General features: G+C 40.9%; 1 protein-coding gene across 1 annotated transcript in view; it reads right to left on the reverse strand.

Moving 5' to 3' along the window:
• LOC138853311 (kin of IRRE-like protein 2) overlaps positions 1–26,118 on the reverse strand; it is a 217,184-nt gene that overhangs the window by 186,730 nt on the left and 4,336 nt on the right. Inside the window, exon 2 of the mRNA XM_070089314.1 lies at positions 111–364. Within this exon, the coding sequence (XP_069945415.1) occupies positions 111–201 (91 nt within the window). The 5' untranslated portion in view covers positions 202–364. The remainder of the gene's footprint in view (positions 1–110; positions 365–26,118) is intronic.

Genomic DNA, 26,118 nt, shown 5'->3' on the forward strand with positions numbered 1-26,118 from the left:
TGTAAGCACCCTTCTGGAGAGACGATTTAATGAAGCTCTAGCCTAAGCGAAACGTCTGTAATAATGGCTTCTTTAGCATCACGTGTCGTTAAGGCAAAAGTGTTACTTACCTCTACAGGATGGAATTAGAAAGACGATTGCCGTCAGGAAGGTAACAAGAACCAGTTTCCTCCTCAGTATCCACTGACTCGACGCCTTCATTTATATGTTGTATTTGGAAAAGTCACCAATGTATGACTATCGTCTGTGCAAGGATCACACAGACAGGAAGGATAACCTCTGTAATTTCGACCAGCGGAAGACTCATTAAGTTCGTGTGGCACCTTCGTCAGCTGATTAATGTCAATACTACTCCACCGCACATCTGTAAGGTAAACAAAAACATGAATTTTAACGGAGTGCAAAAATATATATATATATGTGATGAAACAACATGGTGTATCGGAATAAATAATTTAAACTGATAACGCAAAACATTCAAAATTTGTTAAAAGATGCAGGAAATTAACTCTCAAAATAAAAGAAAACTTCCAAAACAGAATAGACACATTCAGTAACCTGGACGGCGGGAATAATTGACCTGACTCATTGACAAGGAGATTTGGTGCCGGTCACAATCCTGGCCTATACTGCCATTACTGGAGCCGATAATATTGGCCAATACAATGGATGGATAAGTATGAAGAAAAATAGATACATTAAGCGGAGGTGCTCGGCAAGGATGTAAGTTATAAAATTTATAAATAAATATTTGTTCAGAATACGTAGGCAGTTCTCTCTCTCTCTCACACACACAAGAAGGAACATTTTACAGTAACCAGGAAAGAGGATACAGGTTCTTGCCAGGTCCTGGCACGTATATGCTAGCCAAGGGAAGTCTCCACTGCCCTGGTGGATGTGACTGGCGTGCCAAGAGTGCCAGCATCCAATAAAGGTCCCTAACGTAAACGTGAGAGTCAGGACAGAGGAGGAGGAGCATACTTCAATATGTACTGGAAGGTAGAAAGTAACTGGTGTGGTGGGCTGCAGCCACCATGTCTATCATCTAACGCAGTTTGAGGCTTTTCCTTATTGTTACTATGTTCACAGAGAAGCTCTAAATCCGGAGGGGTCATGCAGCGCCTGGAGAAGGGAAGATAATCACGAGGAAGATAATCAGAAGGAAGGGAAGGGAAGGGAAGGGAAGGGAAGGGAAGGGAAGGGAAGGGAAGGGAAGGGAAGGGAAGGGAAGGGAAGGGAAGGGAAGGGAAGGAAAATTAACATTTCGTGTACCAAGATTACCCTTCACCAGCAGAAGGAAAGTCTGGAGCTCCGGTTCTGAAATTTCTATCGAGTGACGTGATCTGTATCTTTCATATTTTTTATCTTCGATCACTATCATGCTTGTTCTTCAAGCTGTGCATCGTTTTGGCCTGCATTCTTTGCCATTTCCCAGTGTAAGTGTATTCTTCTTCTTTTTGGGTAACCTGTTTGTTGGGAATTAGTCAGAGGGCTGAAGAGGGGTTGTTGAGGTGGTTTGGTCATTTAGAGAGAATGGATCAAAGTAAAATGACATGGAGAGCGTATAAATCTGTAGGGGAAGGAAGGCGGGGTAGGGGTCGTTCTCGAAAAGGTTGGAGAGGGGGGTAAAGGAGGTTTTGTGGGCAAGGGGCTTGGACTTCCAGCAAGCGTGCGTGAGCATATTAGATAGGAGTGAATGGAGACGAATGGTTTTTGGGAGCTGACGATCTGTTGGAGTGTGAGCAGGGTAATATTTAGTGAAGGGATTCAGGAAAACCGGCTATTTTTATATAGCCGGACTTGAGTCCTGGAAATGGAAAGTACAATGCCTGCACTCTAAAGGAGATGTTCGGGATATTAGCAGTTTGTAGGGATATGTTGTGTATCTTTATACGTATATGCTTCTAAACTGTTGTATTCTGAGCACCTCTGCAAAAAACAGTGATTATGTGTGAGTGAAAGTGTTGAATGATGATGAAAGTATTTTCTTTTTTGGGATTTTCTTTCTTTTTGGGTCACCCTGCCTCGGTGGGAGACGGCCGACTTGTAAAAAAAATGTGTGTATATATGTATATATATATACATATATATATATATATATATATATATATATATATATATATATATATATATATATATATATATATATATATATATATATTATATATATATATATATATATATATATATATATATATATATATATATATATATATATATATATATATATAATAAATTGTCTCGAACAATTTATATATATATATATATATATATATATATATATATATATATATATATATATATATATATATATATATATATATATATATATATATTACATAATTATATACCTAGAGAAACCAAAAAAAAAATATACACGTATAAACATACATCTTCAGATGTATGGTAATACAGCTGAATAAATACATTATACTGAAATGACAATACAAACTATTCTAGTTATTACAATTTTAAAGTTATCCGCTAAAACTCTTTGAAAAAATCCGAAATTCAAAAAAAAAAAAAAAGAAAAAAATCAAAAGATATACTTCTGAAAATATCTCGTAAAACTTTGAAAAAATACATGAATGAAGCGAATGTGAGAGGAAAGGGAGAGTGGAGCACTGGGAGGGTGGAGCACTGGGAGAGTGGAGCACTGGGAGAGTGGAGCACTGGGAGAGTGGAGCACTGGGAGAGTGGAGCACTGGGAGAGTAGAGTACAGGGAGAGTGGAGCACTGGGAGAGTGGAGCACTGGGAGAGTGGAGCACTGGGAGAGTGGAGCACAGGGAGAGTGGAGCACTGGGAGAGTGGAGCACTGGGAGAGTGGAGCACTGGGAGAGTGGAGCACAGGGAGAGTGGAGCACTGGGAGAGTGGAGCACTGGGAGAGTGGAGCACTGGGAGAGTGGAGCACAGGGAGAGTGGAGCACTGGGAGAGTGGAGCACTGGAGCACAGGGAGAGTGGAGCACTGGGAGAGTGGAGCACAGGGAGAGTGGAGCACTGGGGAGAGTGGAGCACTGGGAGAGTGGAGCACTGGGAGAAGCACAGGGAGAGTGGAGCACTGGGAGAGTGGAGCAAAGGGAGAGTGGAGCACTGGGAGAGTGGAGCACAGGGAGAGTGGAGCACTGGGAGAGTGGAGCACTGGGAGAGTGGAGCACTGGGAGAGTGGAGCACAGGGAGAGTGGAGCACTGGGAGAGTGGAGCACAGGGAGAGTGGAGCACTGGGAGAGTGGAGCACAGGGAGAGTGGAGCACTGGGAGAGTGGAGCACTGGGAGAGTGGAGCACTGGGAGAGTGGAGCACTGGGAGAGTGGAGCACTGGGAGAGTGGAGCACAGGGAGAGTGGAGCACAGGGAGAGTGGAGCACTGGGAGAGTGGAGCACTGGGAGAGTGGAACACAGGGAGAGTGGAGCAGGGTGGAGCACAGGGAGGGTGGAGCACTGGGAGAGTGGAGCACAGGGAGGGTGGAGCACAGGGAGAGTGGAGCACTGGGAGAGTGGAGCACAGGGAGGGTGGAGCACAGGGAGAGTGGAGCACAGGGAGTGTGGAGCACTGGGAGAGGGCAGGAGTGGAGCACAGGGAGAGTGGAGCACAGGGAGTGTGGAGCACAGGGAGAGTGGAGCACTGGGAGAGTGGAGCACAGGGAGAGTGGAGCACTGGGAGAGTGGAGCACAGGGAGAGTGGAGCACTGGGAGAGTGGAGCACTGGGAGAGTGGAGCACTGGGAGAGTGGAGCACTGGGAGAGTGGAGCACAGGGAGAGTGGAGCACAGGGAGAGTGGAGCACTGGGAGAGTGGAGCACTGGGAGAGTGGAGCACTGGGAGAGTGGAGCACTGGGAGAGTGGAGCACAGGGAGAGTGGAGCACTGGGAGAGTGGAGCACAGGGAGAGTGGAGCACAGGGAGAGTGGAGCACTGGGAGAGTGGAGCACTGGGGAGAGTGGAGCACAGGGAGAGTGGAGCACTGGGAGAGTGGGCAGAGTGGAGCACTGCGAGAGTGGAGCACTGGGAGAGTGGAGCACAGGGAGAGTGGAGCACAGGGAGAGTGGAGCACTGGGAGAGTGGAGCACTGGGAGAGTGGAGCACAGGGAGAGTGGAGCACTGGGAGAGTGGAGCACTGGGAGAGTGGAGCACAGGGAGAGTGGAGCACAGCACTGGGATAGTGGAGCACTGGGAGAGTGGAGCACTGGGAGAGTGGAGCACTGGGAGAGTGGAGCACAGGGAGAGTGGAGCACAGGGAGAGTGGAGCACAGGGAGAGTGGAGCACAGGGAGAGTGGAGCACAGGGAGAGTGGAGCACTGGGAGAGTGGAGCACTGGGAGAGTGGAGCACAGGGAGAGTGGAGCACAGGGAGAGTGGAGCACAGGGAGAGTGGAGCACAGGGAGAGTGGAGCACTGGGAGAGTGGAGCACTGGGAGAGTGGAGCACTGGGAGAGTGGAGCACTGGGAGAGTGGAGCACAGGGAGAGTGGAGCACAGGGAGAGTGGAGCACTGGGAGAGTGGAGCACAGCACTGGGAGAGTGGAGCACAGGGAGAGTGGAGCACAGGGAGAGTGGAGCACAGGGAGAGTGGAGCACAGGGAGAGTGGAGCACTGGGAGAGTGGAGCACTGGGAGAGTGGAGCACTGGGAGAGTGGAGCACTGGGAGAGTGGAGCACTGGGAGAGTGGAGCACAGGGAGAGTGGAGCACAGGGAGAGTGGAGCACAGGGAGAGTGGAGCACAGGGAGAGTGGAGCACTGGGAGAGTGGAGAGTGGAGCACTGGGAGAGTGGAGCACTGGAGCACAGGGAGAGTGGAGCACTGGGAGAGTGGAGCACAGGGAGAGTGGAGCACACTGGGAGAGTGGATCTGGGAGAGTGGATCACTGGGAGAGTGGAGCACTGGGAGAGTGGAGCACTGGGAGAGTGGAGCACAGGGAGAGTGGAGCACAGGGAGAGTGGAGCTCTGGGCGAGTGGAGCACGGGGAGAGTGGAGCACTGGTAGAGTGGAGCACAGGGAGAGTGGAGCACAGGGAGAGTCGAGCACTGGGAGAGTGGAGCACTGGGAGAGTGGAGCACTGGGAGAGTGGAGCACAGGGAGAGTGGAGCACAGGGAGAGTGGAGCACAGGGAGAGTGGAGCACTGGGAGAGTGGAGCACAGGGAGAGTGGAGCACTGGGAGAGTGGAGCACTGGGAGAGTGGAGCACAGGGAGAGTGGAGCACAGGGAGAGTGGAGCACTGGGAGAGTGGAGCACTGGGAGAGTGGAGCACTGGGAGAGTGGAGCACAGGGAGAGTGGAGCACAGGGAGAGTGGATCACAGGGAGAGTGGAGCACTGGGAGAGTGGAGCACAGGGAGAGCGGAGAACTGGGAGAGTGGAGCACAGGGAGAGTGGAGCACTGGGAGAGTGGAGCACTGGGAGAGTGAAGCACTGAGAGAGTGGAGCACTGGGAGAGTGGAGCACTGGGAGAGTGGAGCACTGGGAGAGTGAAGCACTGGGAGAGTGGAGCACAGAGAGAGTGGAGCACTGGGAGAGTGGAGCACTGGGAGAGTGGAGCACTGGGAGAGTGGAGCACTGGGAGAGTGGAGCACTGGGAGAGTGGAGCACTGGGAGAGTGGAGCACTGGGAGAGTGGAGCACAGGGAGAGTGGAGCACAGGGAGAGTGGAGCACAGGGAGAGTGGAGCACAGGGAGAGTGGAGCACAGGGAGAGTGGAGCACTGGGAGAGTGGAGCACAGGGAGAGTGGAGCACAGGGAGAGTGGAGCACAGGGAGAGTGGAGCACAGGGAGAGTGGAGCACAGGGAGAGTGGAGCACTGGGAGAGTGGAGCACAGGGAGAGTGGAGCACAGGGAGAGTGGAGCACTGGGAGAGTGGAGCACAGGGAGAGTGGAGCACAGGGAGAGTGGCCCAAACAAGGGAGAATACCATAACAAAGAGAGATACAGCTCTAACAGGGAAGAATACCTTCAGAGTGAGGTATTAAACTACTACTGTGAGGTATTAAACTACTACTGTGAGGTATTAAACTACTACTGTGAGGTATTAAACTACTACTGTGAGGTACTAAACTACTACTGTGAGGTATTAAACTACTACTGTGAGGTATTAAACTACTACTAAGGGGTATTAAACTACTACTAGGGGGAATTAAACTATTACTTTGAGGTATTAAACTATTACTGTGAGGTATTAAACTACTACTGTGAGGCATTGAACTATCACTAGGTATTAAACTACTACTCTGAGATATTAAACTACTACTGTGAGGTATTAAACTACTACTTTGAGGTATTAAACTACTACTGTGAGATATTGAACTATCACTAGGTATTAAACTACTACTCTGAGATATTAAACTACTACTGTGAGGTATTAAACTACTGCTTTGAGGTATTAAACTACTACTGTGAGGTATTAAACTACTCCTAAGGGGTATTAAAATACTACTAGGGGGTATTAAACTATTACTTTGAGGTATTAAACTATTACTGTTAGGTATTAAACTACTGCTGTGAGATATTAAACTACTACTGTGAGGTGTTAAACTACTACTGTGAAATATTAAACTACTACTGTGATGTGTTAAACTACTACTGTGAAGTATTAAACTACTACTGTGAGGTGCTAAACTACTACTGTGAAATATTAAACTACTACTCTGAAGTATTAAACCACTACTTTGAGGTATTAAACTACTACTACTTTAAGGTATTAAACTATTACCACGAGACATTACGAGACCTTCTTTAAGAGAGCCCGAGACCTACTTTATAGAGCAGCAATAAGTAACTACCAACAGTAAAGGAGAAAGAAAGTAGAACGACCGCTGGTGCTTCTCTGGATGCATTTGCAATCTCCGGTGCTTAATGGAAACACTTCTCTAAACAGACCGGATCTGTGATTATCCTGAGTGTTCGCTTGTGTGGGACACATGGAACAATGAGGATAGAGAATACGGGAAATAAGGTACAAGAGGAGGTATAGGAGGAAAAGAAAGCAGTACGACATGAATGAAAGGAGAATGACAAGAATACATGGATGAGAGGAAGGAACAAGGTAAGAGAATAAGGAGAAATGGAATTAATATAACCTAGAGTTTAAGGAGGAAGATAATAGAATGAGAAGGAATAAATATATATATGTGAGGTGTAATTTATTTTATTTCTTCACTGATGTTTCTTTCTGTATTTTCCGCTGTGCCACTCACACTGTTCTCCAGGAAATTATTCAGTAGCTGAAGGAGAACCAGATAACATTCTTAAGTTAGTAACTGCGTCTTAGGTGGTTCTTCCTACGTTTCTTCCCACTCTTCTTTTTCTTCTTCTTCTTCTTCTTCTTCTTCTTCTTCTTCTTCTTCTTCTTCTTCTTCTTCTTCTTCTTCTTCTTCTTCTTCTTCTTCTTCTTCTTCTTCTTCTTCTTCTTCTTCTTCTTCTTCTTCTTCTTCTTCTTCTTCTTCTTCTTCTTCTCCTTCTTCTTCTTCTTCTCCTTCTTCTTCTTCTTCTTCTTCTTCTTCTTCTTCTTCTTCTTCTTCTTCTTCTTCTTCTTCTTCTTCTTCTTCTTCTTCTTCTTCTTCTTCTTCTTCTTCTTCTCCTTCTTCTTCTTCTTCTTCTTCTTCTTCTTCTTCTTCTTCTTCTTCTTCTTCTTCTTCTTCTTCTTCTTCCTTCTTCTCCTCCCAAGAAACGTCTTGCTTTGCATGAGCCTTTCTGTGTATGCAACATATGTGTACATGTTTCTATGTGACATATGTGCACATATACATATGTGTTATATTACATGTGCATGTTCATGTAACATAACACAAATATTCATATGTGTAGCCGACACAAATACATACGCATCCCCATCATGGAAATGAGTATGTATTAAGAAGTATATGTATACACACTAACGCTTATACATGTTCTTTCGCTTTCATTTATTAATCTCAATAAACCATCAGCGAGGAATTTTTATTTTTTACCAAAAAATATTTTCAACTCACACAACCTATTTTCATCCATAATCTTCCTAAACCCAATTTTCAGAGTTACAGAACAACTTTCCCTTCATAATCTCCCTAAACCTGATTAATGATGACCCAACTCATCTCTCACCTCATTCTCCTGAAGCCTAATTTATTTCCAGCGATATTATTCACATTAACTTTCACGCTTGACGGGGCCCAGCAATTATTTCCTGGGCGTAATTAAGGGGTGGGATTTGATGTTGTTTCTAGGTAACAGAAGCGATGGGATGCATTGGGTGTTTTCGTGTTTAATAATAATGGACTGTATTTGGGGGCCTCTCACGCGCGGTGAACTGCATCAGCGGTGTAATGGAAATGATTTTGAATTTGCCGAAAAGTGAAATTCAACGGGAGTTTGGAAGCTGGTTGAGATAGGTAGAGAGATGGACTGACGGATGGATAGACAGAAAGATAGATTGATAGATATATTAGAGTGGGAGCGTGTGTGCGTGTGTGTGTATGTGTGTTTATGTTTTTGTGTGTGTGTTTGAAAGTATTAGAGTGAGTGTTTGTGTTCAGCATTTGCGAGAACGGAATAGAAGAAGATAGCTAGCTACCAGAAGACCTATCTGACAAACAGAGAGACAGACTGACTGACAGAACTATTAAGACACTGGTTGACCATCAGAATTGGTCAACATGAAGGTCACGCTTCAACCATACGAGTCAATTTCCTCCCAAACTTAAAACCAGCCACCAGTATATCACATGCACATTTCTTGCACCCAAGAGCAGCCCAGGACCATGAGAGAGCACTCTGGCTGCCTGGCTTGCATCGCTTTCGCTTACCCAACACTTTAGTAACTAAAGTTAACATGAACCTCTCAGTGGCCATGTATATTCTGTAAACATCTCACTTGCCTCTTTATATATATATAAATATATATATATATATATATATATATATATATATATATATATATATATATATATATATATATATATATATATATGTATATATATATATATATATATATATATATATATATATATATATATATATATATATATATATATATATATATATATATATATATAGATATATATATATATATGTATAATATGCAATAAGATCACAGTAAACTGGTGATTTCAGAATATGCAAAACAACCACTCTGAAAGAATTAATTAATAGTTCCTTGATAATGTGAGTAGTCACGAAAGCGCTTGGAATTTCTCTATTCTTTCAGAGTGGTTGTTTTGCATATATATATATATATATATATATATATATATATATATATATATATATATATATATATATATATATATATATATATATATATATATATATATATATATATATATATATATATATATATATATATATATATATATATATATATATATATATATATATATATTATGAGTATTATTACTATTATATTTGTTTTTAGAGGTAAATCTGTGTGGCTCATAGAGCGTATGCAGGCTCGATTCACTGTTTCATAAAACACACACACACACACACTCTCTCTCCTCGTGTCCTCACTTATCTTGATACTCTTCTTCCTCCTCTCTCCCCTCTTTATTAATTTAAGTCTTTGTTTGCCTCCTCCGTCACTGCGGCAGCGCACTAGAAAATATAAAGCAGATTAAGACTTTTGTTTAAAGTGTTGCTTTAAAGCAGGTTAAGACTTTGGTTTAAAGATTAAAAGTTAAGGCTTTTGTTTAAAGGGTTCCTTCAAAGCAAGTTAAGACGTTTCTCTGTTACTTCAAGTTCTGTTACTTTCTTTTCTGTTATTATAATTTCAGAAATCTTTCATCTACATCTGTAATCTCCCACCTGAACCTATAATCCCTCATCGACATTGGTAATCCACACCCAACAATAATCTCCCTTCATCTGTAACTTTCCACCTACACATGTAATTTTCCAGGAAATATTTGTAATCTCCCGACAAACATCTGTAATCACCTATCAACAAAACACTTGGACCTATATATATATATATATATATATATATATATATATATATATATATATATATATGTATATATGTCGTACCGAATATGTAAAACTGGTCAATTAGCAAGAACTCATTTAAAATTAAGCCCTTTCTGAAATTTTCTCTTATACGTTTAAAGATATATTTTTTTCATTAATGTTAATGTATTTTTTTTAATTTTGCACCAAAAGAATCTTAAAAAACTTACCTAACCTTATTAAAACAAGAACAATTTATTTTAGCCTAACCCAACTAAATATATTTTTGATTTGTTTACAATAATTTAATACTAAACAAACCCAGTGAAATATATTTTTTTCGTTAGGTTCAGAATGATTTTGGCGAAATTATTGCATACACAAATTTTCACTTTTCTTATATGGCAAGATGAACGTTGCTATTTAAGCCAAGATCGCAAGTTCTGCCTATTCGGCACGACACACACACACACACACACACACACACACACACACACACACACACACACACACACACACACACACACACATATATATATATATATACATATATATATATATATATAATATATATATATATATATAATATATATATATATAATATATATATAATATATATATAATATATAATATAAGTAGGCCTTAGACAAGGATGTGTGATGTCACCGTGGTTGTTTAATATATTTATAGATGGGGTTGTAAGAGAAGTAAATGCGAGGGTCTTGGCAAGAGGCGTGGAGTTAAAAGATAAAGAATCACATATAAAGTGGGAGTTGTCACAGTTGCTCTTTGCTGATGACACTGTGCTCTTGGGAGATTCTGAAGAGAAGCTGCAGAGATTGGTGGATGAATTTGGTAGGGTGTGCAAAAGAAGAAAATTAAAAGTGAATACAGGAAAGAGTAAGATAATGAGGATAACAAAAAGATTAGGTGATGAAAGATTGGATATCAGATTGGAGGGAGAGAGTATGGAGGAGGTGAATGTATTCAGATATTTGGGAGTGGACGTGTCAGCGGATGGGTCTATGAAAGATGAGGTGAATCATAGAATTGATGAGGGGAAAAGGGTGAGTGGTGCACTTAGGAGTCTGTGGAGACAAAGAACTTTGTCCATGGAGGCAAAGTGGGGAATGTACGAGAGTATAGTTTTACCAACGCTCTTATATGGGTGTGAGGCATGGGTGATGAATGTTGCAGCGAGGAGAAGGCTGGAGGCAGTGGAGATGTCATGTCTGAGGGCAATGTGTGGAGTGAATATAATGCAGAGAATTCGTAGTTTGGAAGTTAGGAGGAGGTGCGGGATTACCAAAACTGTTGTCCAGAGGGCTGAGGAATGGTTGTTGAGGTGGTTCGGACATGTAGAGAGAATGGAGCGAAACAGAGTGACTTCAAGAGTGTATCAGTCTGTAGTGGAAGGAAGGCGGGGTAGGGGTCGGCCTAGGAAAGGTTGGAGGGAGGGGGTAAAGGAGGTTTTGTGTGCGAGGGGCTTGGACTTCCAGCAGGCATGCAGGAGCGTGTTTGATAGGAGTGAATGGAGACAAATGGTTTTTAATACTTGACGTGCTGTTGGAGTGTGAGCAAAGTAACATTTATGAAGGGGTTCAGGGAAACCGGCAGGCCGGACTTGAGTCCTGGAGATGGGAAGTACAGTGCCTGCACTCTGAAAGAATAGTGTTAATGATGCAGTTTAAAAACTGTAGTGTAAAGCACCCTTCTGGCAAGACAGTGATGGAGTGAATGATGGTGAAAGTTTTTCTTTTTCGGGCCACCCTGCCTTGGTGGGAATCGGCCAGTGTGATAATAATAAATACACACACACACACACACACACACACACATATATATATATATATATATATATATATATATATATATATATACATATATATATATATATATATATATATATATATATATATATATATATATATATATATATATGCAAAACAACCACTCTGAAAGAATAGAGAAATTCCAAGCGCTTTCATGACTACTCACTCCTGACTACTACTCCTTGATAATGTGAGTAGTCATGAAAGCGCTTGGAATTTCTCTATTCTTTCAGAGTGGTTGTTTTGCATATTCTGAAATCACCTGTTTACTGTGATCTTGTTGCATATATATATATATATATATATATATATATATATATATATATATATATATATATATATATATATATATATATATATATATATATATATATATGTATATACATATATATATGTCGTGCCGAATATGTAAAACTGGTCAATTAGCAAGAACTCATTTAAAATTAAGTCCTTTCCGAAATTTTCTCTTATACGTTTAAAAATACATTTTTTTTCATTAATGTTAATGTAAAAAATTTTAATTTTGCACCCAAAGAATCTTAGAAAACTTACCTAACCTTATTATAACAAGAGCAATTTATTTTAGCCTACCCAACTAAATATATTTTAAATACGTTTACAATAATTTAGTACTAAACAAACACAATCAAATATATTTGTTTCGTTAGGATCAGAATAATTTTGGCGAAATTATTGCATACACAAATTTTCACTTGTCTTATATGGCAAGATAAGCGTTGCTATTTAAGCCAAGATCGCAAGTTCTGCCTATTCGGCACGACATATATATATATATATATATATATATATATATATATATATATGCTTACAAGTTGCGCCACATATACTCCATGAAGGAGGTTTACAACTAGTCATCATTATAAGAGCCAGAAAATGGTTCTGATCCGAGGGTCATCACAGGCGGGGGACAAGACCTCCGACAGCAGTATATCTCTCACTAGTGTACCATTTATACAACATTTCTCATCTAAACTAATGTTTCCTATCTCCTCCCTTTTCTTGTTCTCTGTCTTCTCTGTCTTTCTCTGTCTTTCTCTCTCTCTCTCTCTCTCTCTCTCTCTCTCTCTCTCTCTCTCTCTCTCTCTCTCTCTCTCTCTCTCTCTCTCGTCCACATGCTGCTGCCTCTAACATATGCACAACAGTAATGTGTTGAATACGTAATATTCGCATGTGTTCTCCTAACTTATGAAAATACTTTAAACACCTTAGTATGAAACGTAGCGACGTAAAAATCCTTAAATCCTAAATGCTGCTGAGAACTAATTTAAAGCACTCATATATCCATTAAAACTTTGTACTCGCGTATTTAGAGCACTTTGTTTATATATATATATATATATATATATATATATTTATATATATATGTGTATATATATAAATTTATATATATATATATATATATATATATATATATGTATATATATATATATATATATATATATATATATATATATATATATATATATATATATATATATATATATATATATATATATATATATGCAATAAGATCACAGTAAACAGGTGATTTCAAAATATGCAAAACAACCACTCTGAAAGCGCTTGGAATTTCTCTATTCTTTCAGAGTGGTTGTTTTGCATATATATGTATGTATATATATATATATATATATATATATATATATATATATATATATATATATATATATATATATATATATGCATATATTCACTCAATCATTGTCTTGGCAAAGACGTGCCTACACTACGGTTCAAAAACTGCAATGTATTTCCACCCGTCCTTCAGAGTGCAGGCACTCAAGTCCGGCTATCAGGTTTTTCTAAATCCCTTCATAAATGTTACCTTGTTCACATTCCAACAGCACGTAAAGTCATAAAATACATTTACCTCCACTTCTATCTAAAATACTCATGCACGCTTGCTGGAAGTCTAAGCCCCTCGCATACAAAACCTTTACCCCTTCCCTCCAACCTTTCCTAGGACGACCCTAACCCAGTCTTCCTTCCACTACATATTTATACGTCCTCCAAGTCATTCTAATTGTCCGAACTACCTCAACAACCCTCCTCAACCCTCTGGATAATACATTTAAAAACCCTGCACCTCCTTCTAATCTGTACACTACGGATAGTCTGCATAATATTCACATCACACATTGCCCTCAGACACGACATCTCCACTGCCTCCAACCTTCTCCTTGTTGCAACATTTACCGCCCATACTTCAGACCCATATAAGAGCATTGGTACCACTGTACTCTCTCACATTTACCTCTTTGCTTTCATGGATAACATCCTTTATCTTTACAGACTCCTCAATGCACCACTCACCTTCCCCTCATCAATTCTGTGGTTTGCCTCGTCTTTCTTAGACCTATCTAGTGACAAGTCAACTCCCTAATATGTAAACACATTCACTTCCTCCATACTCCCTCTCTAAAATGAAATTAGCTCTGAGGCACCCACACCATCGTATGTCTTCGGATCACGGCAAAACACCTAGCTCTGCTGGGTGCATGATTCTTGTAGGATTGGGTGGTCCTGTGGGTTAGAGCGTCATGTGATTTTCGCTCAATATATAGCACATAGCTAATCAGTAGAAAGATAGGGAGAGAAGTGTATAAACAGGTTCATATGTAGAAGATAGTGATACATTTACTCAAAATATTGAGCCAAAAAAGGTTCCTGAAAAATGATTTTATCTCTGAAATTTGCCTGACGGTGATATGATATGAGGATTTAATATTTCACCTAAACGCTCAACTTTGTAAGAGGATTACTGAGTGTTCTGTACCTAGTGTTCGTTATGTTGGTGGGTGCGTTCATGAGTGTGTACGTGGGCGTGTTTGTGTAAGTTTATTTAGGCACAGGGACACGTAAGTACACTTATCATACATAGTGTAAATTACCTAGAATAACCCACGAAGAAGTCAGGCAAAGTGATTTATTTCCACCGGGGTCCTTGAGCGTACGTGAGTGTGTTTGTGGGTGTGTACGTGAATGTGTTTGTGGGTGTGTACGTGAGTGTGTTTGTGGGTGTGTACGTGAGTGTGTTTGTGGGTGTGTACGTGAGTGTGTTTGTGGGTGTGTACGTGAGTGTGTTTGTGGGTGTGTGCGTGAGTACGTTTGTGGGTGTGTATGTGAGTGTGTTTGTGGGTGTGTACGTGAGTGTGGTTGTTGGTGTGTACGTGAGTGTGTTTGTGGGTGTGTACGTGAGTGTGGTTGTTGGTGTGTACGTGAGTGTGGTTGTTGGTGTGTACGTGAGTGTGGTTGTTGGTGTGTACGTGAGTGTGTTTGTGGGTGTGTACGTGAGTGTGTTTGTGGGTGTGTACGTGAGTGTGTTTGTGGGTGTGTACGTGAGTGTGTTTGTGGGTGTGTACGTGAGTGTGTTTGTGGGTGTGTACGTGAGTGTGTTTGTGGGTGTGTACGTGAGTGTGTTTGTGGGTGTGTACGTGAGTGTGTTTGTGGGTGTGTACGTGAGTGTGTTTGTGGGTGTGTACGTGAGTGTGTTTTTGACTGTGTTGTTGTATGTGTTTAGGGTTCCAAACTTGAGTACAAACTCTTATCTCAACCTTGACTCACCTGAGAAACATTATCTCAACCTTGACTCACCTGAGAAACATTATCTTAACCTTGAGTCCCCTGAGAAACATGATCTCAACCTTGACTCACCTGAGAAACATGATCTCAACCTTGACTCACCTGAGAAACATTATCTCAACCTTGACTCACCTGAGAAACATTATCTCAACCTTGACTCACCTGAGAAACATTATCTCAACCTTGACTCACCTGAGAAACATTTCTGGATAATTAATGTTGTTATGAACTTCACATGCCACTTCATTCTCTTCTCTCCAGTTATTAATATAACCGAATTAACTTCACATACAACCCGGATATCTATGGATAATTGCGCTCTCTCCTCTCCACTTATTTAGGTATCTTTGCCAGCTGTATGCAGCTGGATGGATAAAGCGTACATAATTTCAAGGTAATCCCAAGATAATGAAGGTATCTTGAAACCAACTAACATAAATAAAGGCAGATATGTGAACCACATTACCACTGGAAAATAACATTCATCCTACCCATATCATATATAATAATCAAACAACAATAATATAGAGCTCTTCAAAGTAAAAAATTATGTACCAGAATTACAGACAGATTATTTATATAAATACAAATATATTTATTTACAGCAACAAGATTAGTGTGTCAGAACAGGGAATGTTAAACCAGGGTTTATTTTTCTAAGCTGTTATCACAGTCAAGATATTCGCAGTTTAAAAGCGAGGTCATTGTGTGAGTATATTTGGTCTTTACCAGGTCAAGGAGAGGGCTTACAATTGTGGTTAATAGGGATTTGAAAGGTTTCGTGTGTGTGTGTGTGTGTGTGTGTGTGTGTGTGTGTGTGTGTGTGTGTGTGTGTGTGTGTGTGTGTGTGTGTGTGTACTCACCTATTTGTGGTTGCAAGGGTTGATTCATAGCTCCTGGCCCCGCCTCTTCACTGATTGCTACTGGGTCCTCTCTCCCTGCTCCATGAGCTTTATCAAACCTCGTCTTAAAACTATGTATGGTTCCCACCTCCACGCGTCACTTTCTATTCTATTCCACTGCCTGACAACTCTATGACTGAAGAAATACTTCCTAACATCCCTTTGACCCATCTGAGTCTTCAGCTTCTAATTGTGACCCCTTGTTTTTGTGTCCCATCTCTGGAACATCCTGTCTTTGTTCACCTTTCCTATTCCGCGCAGTATCTTATATGTCGTTATCATGTCTCCCCTGGCCCTCCTGTCCTCCAGTGTCGTCAGGCCAATTTCCCTTAACCTTTCGTCGTAGGACAATCCCATTAGCTCTGGGGCTAGTCTTGTTACAAACCTTTGCACTTTCTCTAATTTCTTGACGTACTTGACCAGGTGTGGGTTCCAAACTGGTGCTGCATACTCCAGTATGGGCCTGACGTAAGTGGTGTACAGAGTCTTGAACGATTCGTTACTGAGGTATCGGAACGCTATCCTTAGGTTTGCCAGACGCCCGTACGCTGCAGCAGTTATCTGATTGATGTGTGCCTCAGGAGATGTGCTCTGTATTATACTTATCCCAAGATCTTTTTCCTTGAGTGAGGTTTGCAGTCTTTGGCCACCTAGACTATACTGTGTCTGCGGTCTTCTTTGCCCTTCCCCGATCTTCATGACTTTGCATTTGGCAGGGTTAAATTCAAGGAGCCAGTTGCTGACCCAGGTGTCCAGTCTGTCCAGGTGTCTTTGTAGTCCTGCTTGATCCTCGACCGATTTGATTCTCATCATTAACTTCACATCATCTACAAACAAGGACACTTCTGAGTCTATCCCTTCCGTTAAGTTATTCACATATACCAAAAACAGCACAGGTCCAAGGACTGACCCCTGTGGAACCCCGCTTGTCACAGGCGCCCACTCTGACACCTCGTCACGTACCATGACTCGTTGTTGCCTCCCTGTCAGGTATCACCTCCTCCTCGATTATGTGTACCTCATCCAGCACTTGTTGGTGGGCCTCTCTGTTCTGATTTCCTGGAGTCCTACCGATTTCCACTGTAAATACTTCTTTAAATCTCGTGTGTGTGTGTGTGTGTGTGTGTGTGTGTGTGTGTGTGTGTGTGTGTGTGTGTGTGTGTGTGTGTGTGTGTGTGTGTGTGTGTGTGTGAGTGCGTGTGCGTGTGTGTGTGTGTGTGTGTGTGTGTGTGTATGTGTGTGTGTGTGTGTATGTGTGTGTGTGTGTGTGTGTGTGTGTGTGTGTGTGTGTGTGTGTGTGTGTGTGTGTGTGTGTGTGTGTGTGTGAGTGCGTGCGTGTGTGTGTGTGTGTGTGTGTGTGTGTGTGTGTGTGTGTGTGTGTGTGTGTGTGTGTGAGTGTGTGTGTGTGTGTGTGTGTGTGTGTGTGTGTGTGTGTGTGTGTGTGTGTGTGTGTGTGTGTGTGTGTGTGTGTGTGTGTGTGTGTGTGTGAGTGCGTGCGTGTGTGTGTGTGTGTGTGTGTGTGTGTGTGTGTGTGTGTGTGTGTGTGTGTGTGTGTGTGTGTGTGTGTGTGTGAGTGTGTGTGTGTGTAAGGCGAGAAGGGTCATAAAGCAGCATCACCCTAGGCCAACACTGATAAACGCACCCAACATTAATCTCGCAGCTTGACCAATCACTTTACACAGCTGAGGATGGTCGGCATGTTTCCTCTTTCCTCTCGCCTTTCCAAGAGGAAACTGCGAAGCTGATGGGCAGATTGGAAAGAGATTGTGGTGGTGGTGGTGGTCGTTGTGATGGTGATGGTCGAGGTGGCAGTGGTAGTGGTGGGGAGTGGAAGTTGTGGTGGTGGTGTATCGACATTCTCGGCTGGTTTTATTCAACGGAATCCCACTAATTCACTTTATTGGATTTTTAAGTGTTCTGTAATCCTCTTCGTAATCCTCTTGACCCAAAATGAAACCGAAATTTTCCGGTCATTGCTGCTGTTTGGTCCCTGCATATAACACTGTGTATTACACACAGGCTCTCAATACTCTGGCAACTCTATAGACATTCTGGTGACTCTACAGACAACTTTACAACTCATCTAACGACTCCAGGACAACTCTGACGACCCTAGAGCGTTTCTGACAAACTTGCTACCCCTCTGATGACTCTGTAGTTTCTCTGACAATCCCATAAACAGTATTACTACATCTCGAGATCCCCTGAAACGACCTAAGTGCTCCTCTGACAAACAAAGGAATTTTCTTACTACCCCTTTGACGACCCCAAAACTCCAGAGCTCCTCTGACGACCCCAGAGTCTTCTGACGACCATACAGCCCCTCTGACAACCCTAAAGTCCTTCTGATGATCTCATATCCCTTCTGTCGACTCCAGAGTACCTCTGACGACCCCGGATCAGCAATTACTTATCCATGGGCACCCTCTGCGTCCCTCTTAAGATTCGCAGAGCCTCTCTGAACCCCTAGGTTCCACCCTGATCTCACCAAACCACCTAAATCCATTTCTGATTTCCCAGACCAGTTCTGACGTCCCTGTCATCAGCATCTCTCACACTCAGACCAATAAGACAATAGTGACCAATTCAACAAATTCACAACAAATGCCTTTCGTTTTGTCATCTGAAGTTCCATTCATGTTTATTTGAAAATTTTCCGTGCGAGTGAGTATTATTCCAGTGTAGGTAGGTATACCAATCAAGGTGCGTGCGTGTGTGGGTGTGCGAGCATGTGCATGCGCATTTGAGTGAGCATACTAGTATCTGTATGGGGATTAGAGTGCCTAAAGGAGTCTGGAGGGCAACTAATTGGATGTGAACCTCCTTACAGTCTCGAGGACACCCACTCTTCCGCCTGACAATCCCGAGGACACCCACTCTCCCGCCTGACAATCCCGAGGACACCCATTCTCCTGCCTGACAATCCCGAGGACACCCATTCTCCTGCCTGACAATCCCGAGGACACCCACCCTCCCTCCTGACAATCCCGAGGACACCCACTCTCCCTCCTGACAATCCCAAGGACACCCACTCTCCCGCCTGACAATCCCGAGGACACCCACTCTCCCTCCTGACAATCCCGAGGACACCCACTCTCCCGCCTGACAATCCCGAGGACACCCACTCTCCCGCCTGACAATCCCGAGGACACCCACTCTCCCTCCTGACAATCCCAAGGACACCCACTCTCCCGCCTGACAATCCCGAGGACACCCACTCTCCCTCCTGACAATCCCGAGGACATCCACTCTCCCGCCTGACAATCCCGAGGACACCCACTCTCCCGCCTGACAATCCCGAGGACACCCATTCTCCCGCCTCACAATATAATGGATATACACACACACACACACACTCTCTCTCCCTCGTCCCAAAGCTCATTCTCTACCCTAGAGGCAGAAAAAGGGACCCATTAGCAGACTTCTTGCGCACGTCCTCCAAGACTGAGTGAGAAATAAAACTCTTCTTGTCTCTCAAAACACAACTCTGAATTGAGGAACAGACCCTTGAGGTGTCGGTGTTCCATGTGTGAGCCTCTGAAAGATCCTGCGTAAAAATGAGAGAGTTTGAATAGTTGGTGACCTGATTTATATATGTCACAGTTTGATAATTATATAATTTGATGGCTTAGTTAAGAGTGTGAGAGGTTTATGGTCTATTACCCTTGTTGGGACTGAGAGAGAGAGAGAGAGAGAGAGAGAGAGAGAGAGAGAGAGAGAGAGAGAGAGAGAGAGAGAGAGAGAGAGAGAGAGAGAGAGAGAGTTTGCAGTAAAGCACTTATGGAGAATAAACTCTCAATCTCTGGTAGAATACATCGCTGAGTTATACCTTTCATCTTCTTGTGTCAGTTTTGGAGGTACGATCAATCAACTTGTTCTCATTACAATCTACTTCGTATTTCCAGGATTAGCGATCACTTCTGAGCTTTAATCTCCGATCTCTGTTTCTCGCTATCTCTAAAAATCTATTTCTTCAGTAAGCAGACATTAGCTAGCACACACAGCCTCCAAAGTTCCGATCGTATATGGAATATTAGTAAATAAAGTCTTGCGGGAAATATAAGAGTTCGGTTCGGCAGTAATATTTTTTCAAAATTAATCGAGCAACCTGGACAATTTGACACCAGGGGGAGTGCGTGTATCAGCGCTAGCTAAACTAGTGTTTTATGCATTAGTGATAGATGTTAGTGTTAGAAATAATTGGTATTATTACCTAAAAACCATAGACTAATTATCATTGCTCCGTGATACACTGAGGTATTTTGTTGGTCAGTAAACAAGAGTCTCCTGGCGCGGGTCTTAACCAGAGGATGACACGTTCAGTGGTCAGGTCTACGCTGGTCTACCCCGGCTGGGTTTTACACTCCCTTTCAAAACGCAAATCATCACTCCATAGCAGTGCATTCTAGGCCGGTTCCAATGACTTTAAGATTGATAATATTCCAAGGTTTAGAATACTTCGAAGTCCACATACTCACAAACAATAGTGACTATTAACTATTTAAGGTGGAAGAAAATTTGAAGACAGAAAATAACGATGTTAGGTTCAGATAATGGAAGGATAAAAGACACAATACCGTGGCCGGAATATTTCACAATCCGCCTATAACTTAAAGAGTGGACTTTAAACAAGTTTCGGTCTCTCTTGGACAGTTATCACTCGCGATATAATAATGATCCAGAGCGGACAGAGAAGTCGAATAAAAAATTTCCTCTCTAGTTCGTGACTGAAGATACAAAAACAGCATCATTCACTAATCATTTAATGACAAAGTTGTATCCACATAGTTGACTTTTATTGAAAGTCACCAAAAATACCCCCCACTGGGAGGGCGAAAGTTTGTTATTAAAGGATCGCATTATATTGCAACTTGCATTATTGAGTATGGAATCAGGGGTCAATGAACTGTAAATATTTCAGAGGAGAATTTTTCAGTCATGAAACACTGCAACACTGAACTCTGATGGTGTAAACATATTACACTAAACTCTCATAATAAAGTTTGACAAATCCTTTGAATAATTTGGAAACAGTTAAAGTAGCAGTTATTGTAATAGCAGTAGTAGTAATTGTAGTAGCAGTAGTAGTAATTGTAGTAGCAGTAGTAGTAATTGTAGTAGCAGTAGTAGTAATTGTAGTAGCAGTAGTAGTAATTGTAGTAGTAGTAATGCATTCTAATGAATACATTACTATTACTACTACTACTACTACTTCTACTACTACTACTAATAATAATACACATTCACAGATATACACTCAAAGACGTACAGACACACAGACACACATATATATACGGATGCACACAAAGACATACAGACACACAGACAGGTAGAGACAGATGCGACCTCTCTCTAGTTCACGACAAAATCTTCTTTTAAAGACTAACACCAGAGGTTGATGACCTAAAAACTTTTAGCTTTCACAGAAACAACAGTACAGAATGTACTTTATCTTCTTATTGACTTTTACACTTACGAGAATAAAAGCTTAGCATTATCCCAGCACGAGCCAGGCGGAGTACCACAGTGTGGGCGAGACGTTGTTATTAATAAAACTGTCCACTATGTAAAGGAAGGAATTAATTACAGCCAAGTCTGTTAATAAACTACCAGAATATTTACTGAGGTGGTGCGCTTGACGTGAGAAGATCCCATGACTCAACCCTCTGTGTCTTCAGTAAATATCTTAGCACAATACACGTCTTGCTAACACAGATATCCACCGTACTTAAGCGTATTTCAAGTGTTGCTTAAGTGTACATATATATGTGTCATCTAAGTGCCATTTATGCAACCTCGTCATGTTTTATATAACCAGTGAATACTTGAAGACCTGATCCTGCAATCTATTATTTTTCGTTCGTGTGGAAAAAAAAAACTTGAACCTACCATAGTGATAACTTACACGAATCGCCAGACCTTCCATAACTGATAACTTCCCACGAATCGCCAGACCTTCCATAACTGATAACTTCCATGAATCGCCAGACCTTCCATAACTGATAACTTCCATAAATCGCCAGACCTTCCATAACTGATAACTTCCATGAATCACCAGACCTTCCATAACCGATAACGTCCATGAATCGCCAGACCTTCCATAACTGATAACTTCCATGAATCGCCAGACCTTCCATAACTGATAACTTCCATAAATCGCCAGACCTTCCATAACTGATAACTTCCATGAATCACCAGACCTTCCATAACCGATAACGTCCATGAATCACTAAATAATTCCCTGTCAAGATTTAATAGCAGACCTGGCGTCTAATCTTCCTCTCTATCGAAGACAATGTATGCTCATAGCTGCATGATTATCTTAAATTCACCAGCGTTAGTGCTGATGAATCCTCACCAGGGTGTAGGTGTTGTAACCTCCCTTCCTCCTTCACCAGGGTGTAGGTGTTGTAACCTCCCTTCCTCCTTCACCAGGGTGTAGGTGTTGTAACCTCCCTTCCTCCTTCACCAGGGTGTAGGTGTTGTAACCTCCCTTCCTCCTTCACCAGGATGAAGGTGTTGTAACCTCCCTTCCTCCTTCACCAGGATGAAGGTGTTGAAATTATATCCCCTTGAGGATATAGGTGTTTTAATTAAGTACCACGATGTTATGCCGACTTTAATTAGGTTTCCAAGACGATATAGGTGCTTGAACCTGACCTCTTGAGGATGTAGGTGTTTCATTTAGGTTCATACTAAGTTGTATGTGCTTTAATTAGGTTTCTAAGGATACATTTGTGTTTCAAGTGAGTTTCCACGGTGATATGTGTGTTTGAATTAGGTTCTCAAAACTAGGTAGGTGTTCTAACCTGATTCCCTAGGAGGATGCAGGTGTTCTAGCTTGCTCTCTCTACAAGGATACAGAAGTTTTAAAGTGATCTACAAGGATACAGGTGTTTTACAGAATACTACGAGGACACAGGTGGAGTTTTTACCATGACCCCAAAAGGGCACACGTGTTTTGAACGTGATCTCGCAGGACACAGGTGTTTGTAACATGATCTCAGGAGGACACAGGTGTTTGTAACATGATCTCAGAAGGATACAGGTGTTTTAACATGGTCCCAGAAGAACACAGGTGATTTTAACATGATCCCAGAAGAACACAGGTATTTTTTACATGATCTCAGAAGAACACAGGTATTTTTTACATGATCTCAGAAGAACACAGGTGTTTTTAACATGATCTCAGAATACAGGTGTTTTTAACATGATCCCAGAAGAACACAGGTATTTTTTACATGATCTAAGAAGCACACAGGTGTTTTTAACATGAACTCAGAAGAACAAAGGTGTTTTTAACATGATCTCAGAAGAACATATGTGTTTTTAACATGATCCCAGAAGAACACAGGTGTTTTAAAATGATCCCAGAAGAACACAGGTGTTTCTAACATGATTCCAGAAGGAAATAGGTATTTTTAACATGATTCCAGATGAACGCAGGTATTTTTAACGTGATTCCAGAGGGAAACAAGTGTTTTAACATGATCCCAGAAGAACACATGTGTTTTAACATGATCCCAGAAGAACACAAGTGTTTATAACATGAGCCCAGAAGGACACAGGTGTTTTTATAATGATCCCAGAAGAACACAAGTGTTTATAACATGATTCCAGAAGGAAACATGTGTTTTTAACATGATTCCAAAAGAACATAGGTGTTTTTAACATGATCCCAGAAAAGCACAGGTGTTTTAACATGATCCTGGGTTCCTGTGTGGATCAATAACAGGCGAGAGGTGTTGTCATGTGCTGTCCTCACTAATTCAACAGTATTATTGAAGTTTTAATTTAGTTATCGTTGCAGATCTGGTGAGGTGGAACTCAGACACCAATTAATCTATTTCGTGTTAGGGTCCAAATGGAAGTGTTGGAGGCCCAAATGGAAGTGTTAGGGGCTCAAAAGGGAGTGTTAAGGGGCCCAAGAGGGAGTATTGGGGGGCCAATAAAAAGCGTTAGGGCCCAACAAGAAAGTGCTGTGGGCTCAAAAAGAAGTGCTGGGTGCCCAAGAAGGAACTATCGTGGACCCAAAAGCGAAAAAGTGTCGTCAGATGTGTGGGTTTACAATCCCCAAACCCGAACAGTGGAACATAAATATTGTTATTTTTTCCGAATACATGAATTTATTCTTCATTTTTGGGAGTTTTTGGTCAATAATGTCAGCCGTATTTTCCCAGCTTTTGATTCCATGACGGGATTTGGCACCACTCACATTCCATTTGTAACGGACACACGCTGTAAAATATATGGAGAAAATATACACCCTGACACACCACATACACTCGCTATAACACTGCACAACAAACTGTAAACATGACGTGACCTTGCAATAAACCACATTCACATGCTATAATCGTTCTGTGACATACAGCTTACACACGTTATAACTCTGTAATATTCAGTTTAAACACGTTATAACCCTGTAACACGCAGCTTACAGACGTTATAACCCAGTAACACACAACTTACACACGTTATAACTCTGTAATACTCAGTTTACACACGTTATAACCCTGTAACACGCAGCTTACAGACGTTATAACCCAGTAACACACAACTTACACACGTTATAACTCTGTAATACTCAGTTTACACACGTTATAACCCTGTAATAGGCATCTTACACACGTTATAGCTCTATAATACGCACCTTACACAAGCTGTAATCATTCTGTAATACACAACATACACACGTTATAGCCCTGTAATGCACAACTTACAGACTCTGTAATAATCCTGTAATACACAAGTTATAACTCTGTAATACACAACTTACAAACGATATAACCCTGTAATACACAACTTACACACAATATAACCGTGCAATACACAACTTACACATGCTGTAACCGTGTAATACGCCACATATATACGCTATAATCCTGCAATACACACCACACATTCCATGTAACTCTACAAAACACAACATATAACTGCATAATACAAAATAAGTCATACGCTGTTAACCTGATATACACATCAGACGCATGTTGTAACCCTGCAGTACACGACGCTGTAACCTTGCTAGCCGCTACACACGTTGTAACATAGCGATTTAGTACACAGGCCACAACATAACCCTATAATAATAAACCACGTATCCACAATACAACCATACAAAAATACACCACAAATCCACACTATAAACATACAGAGTAAGTTATACATCCCCTTTTTAGCACTAAATAATACAGTACATGTGTATGACTCGCAAACCCTAACATATACATTCATTTCACTATATTTAAGGTGATTCAAGAAATATATACAAAATTCATTTTAATATATATATATATATATATATATATATATATATATATATATATATATATACATGTATATATATATATATATATATATATATATATATATACATATATATATATATATATATATATATATATATATATATATATATACATATATATATATATATATACATATATATATATATATATATATATATATATATATATATATATATATATATATATATATATATATATATATATATATATATGTATATATATATATATATATATATATATATATATATATATATATATATATATATATATATATATATATATATATATATATATATAGATATATGTCGTGCCGAATATGTAAAACTGGTCAATTAGCAAGAACTCATTTAAAATTAATTCCTTTCTGAAATTTTCTCTTATACGTTTAAAGGTATATTTTTTTCATTAATGTTAATGTAAAAATTTGTAATTTTGCACCAAAAGAATCTTAGAAAACTTACCTAACCTTATTACAACAAGCGCAATTTATTTTAGCCTAACCCAACTAAATATATTTTAGATTTGTTTACAATAATTTAATACTAAACAAATATAGTAAAATATAT

Source organism: Cherax quadricarinatus, chromosome 28 (genome assembly GCF_038502225.1).
Source record: "Cherax quadricarinatus isolate ZL_2023a chromosome 28, ASM3850222v1, whole genome shotgun sequence".
NCBI classification, from domain to species: domain Eukaryota; kingdom Metazoa; phylum Arthropoda; class Malacostraca; order Decapoda; family Parastacidae; genus Cherax; species Cherax quadricarinatus.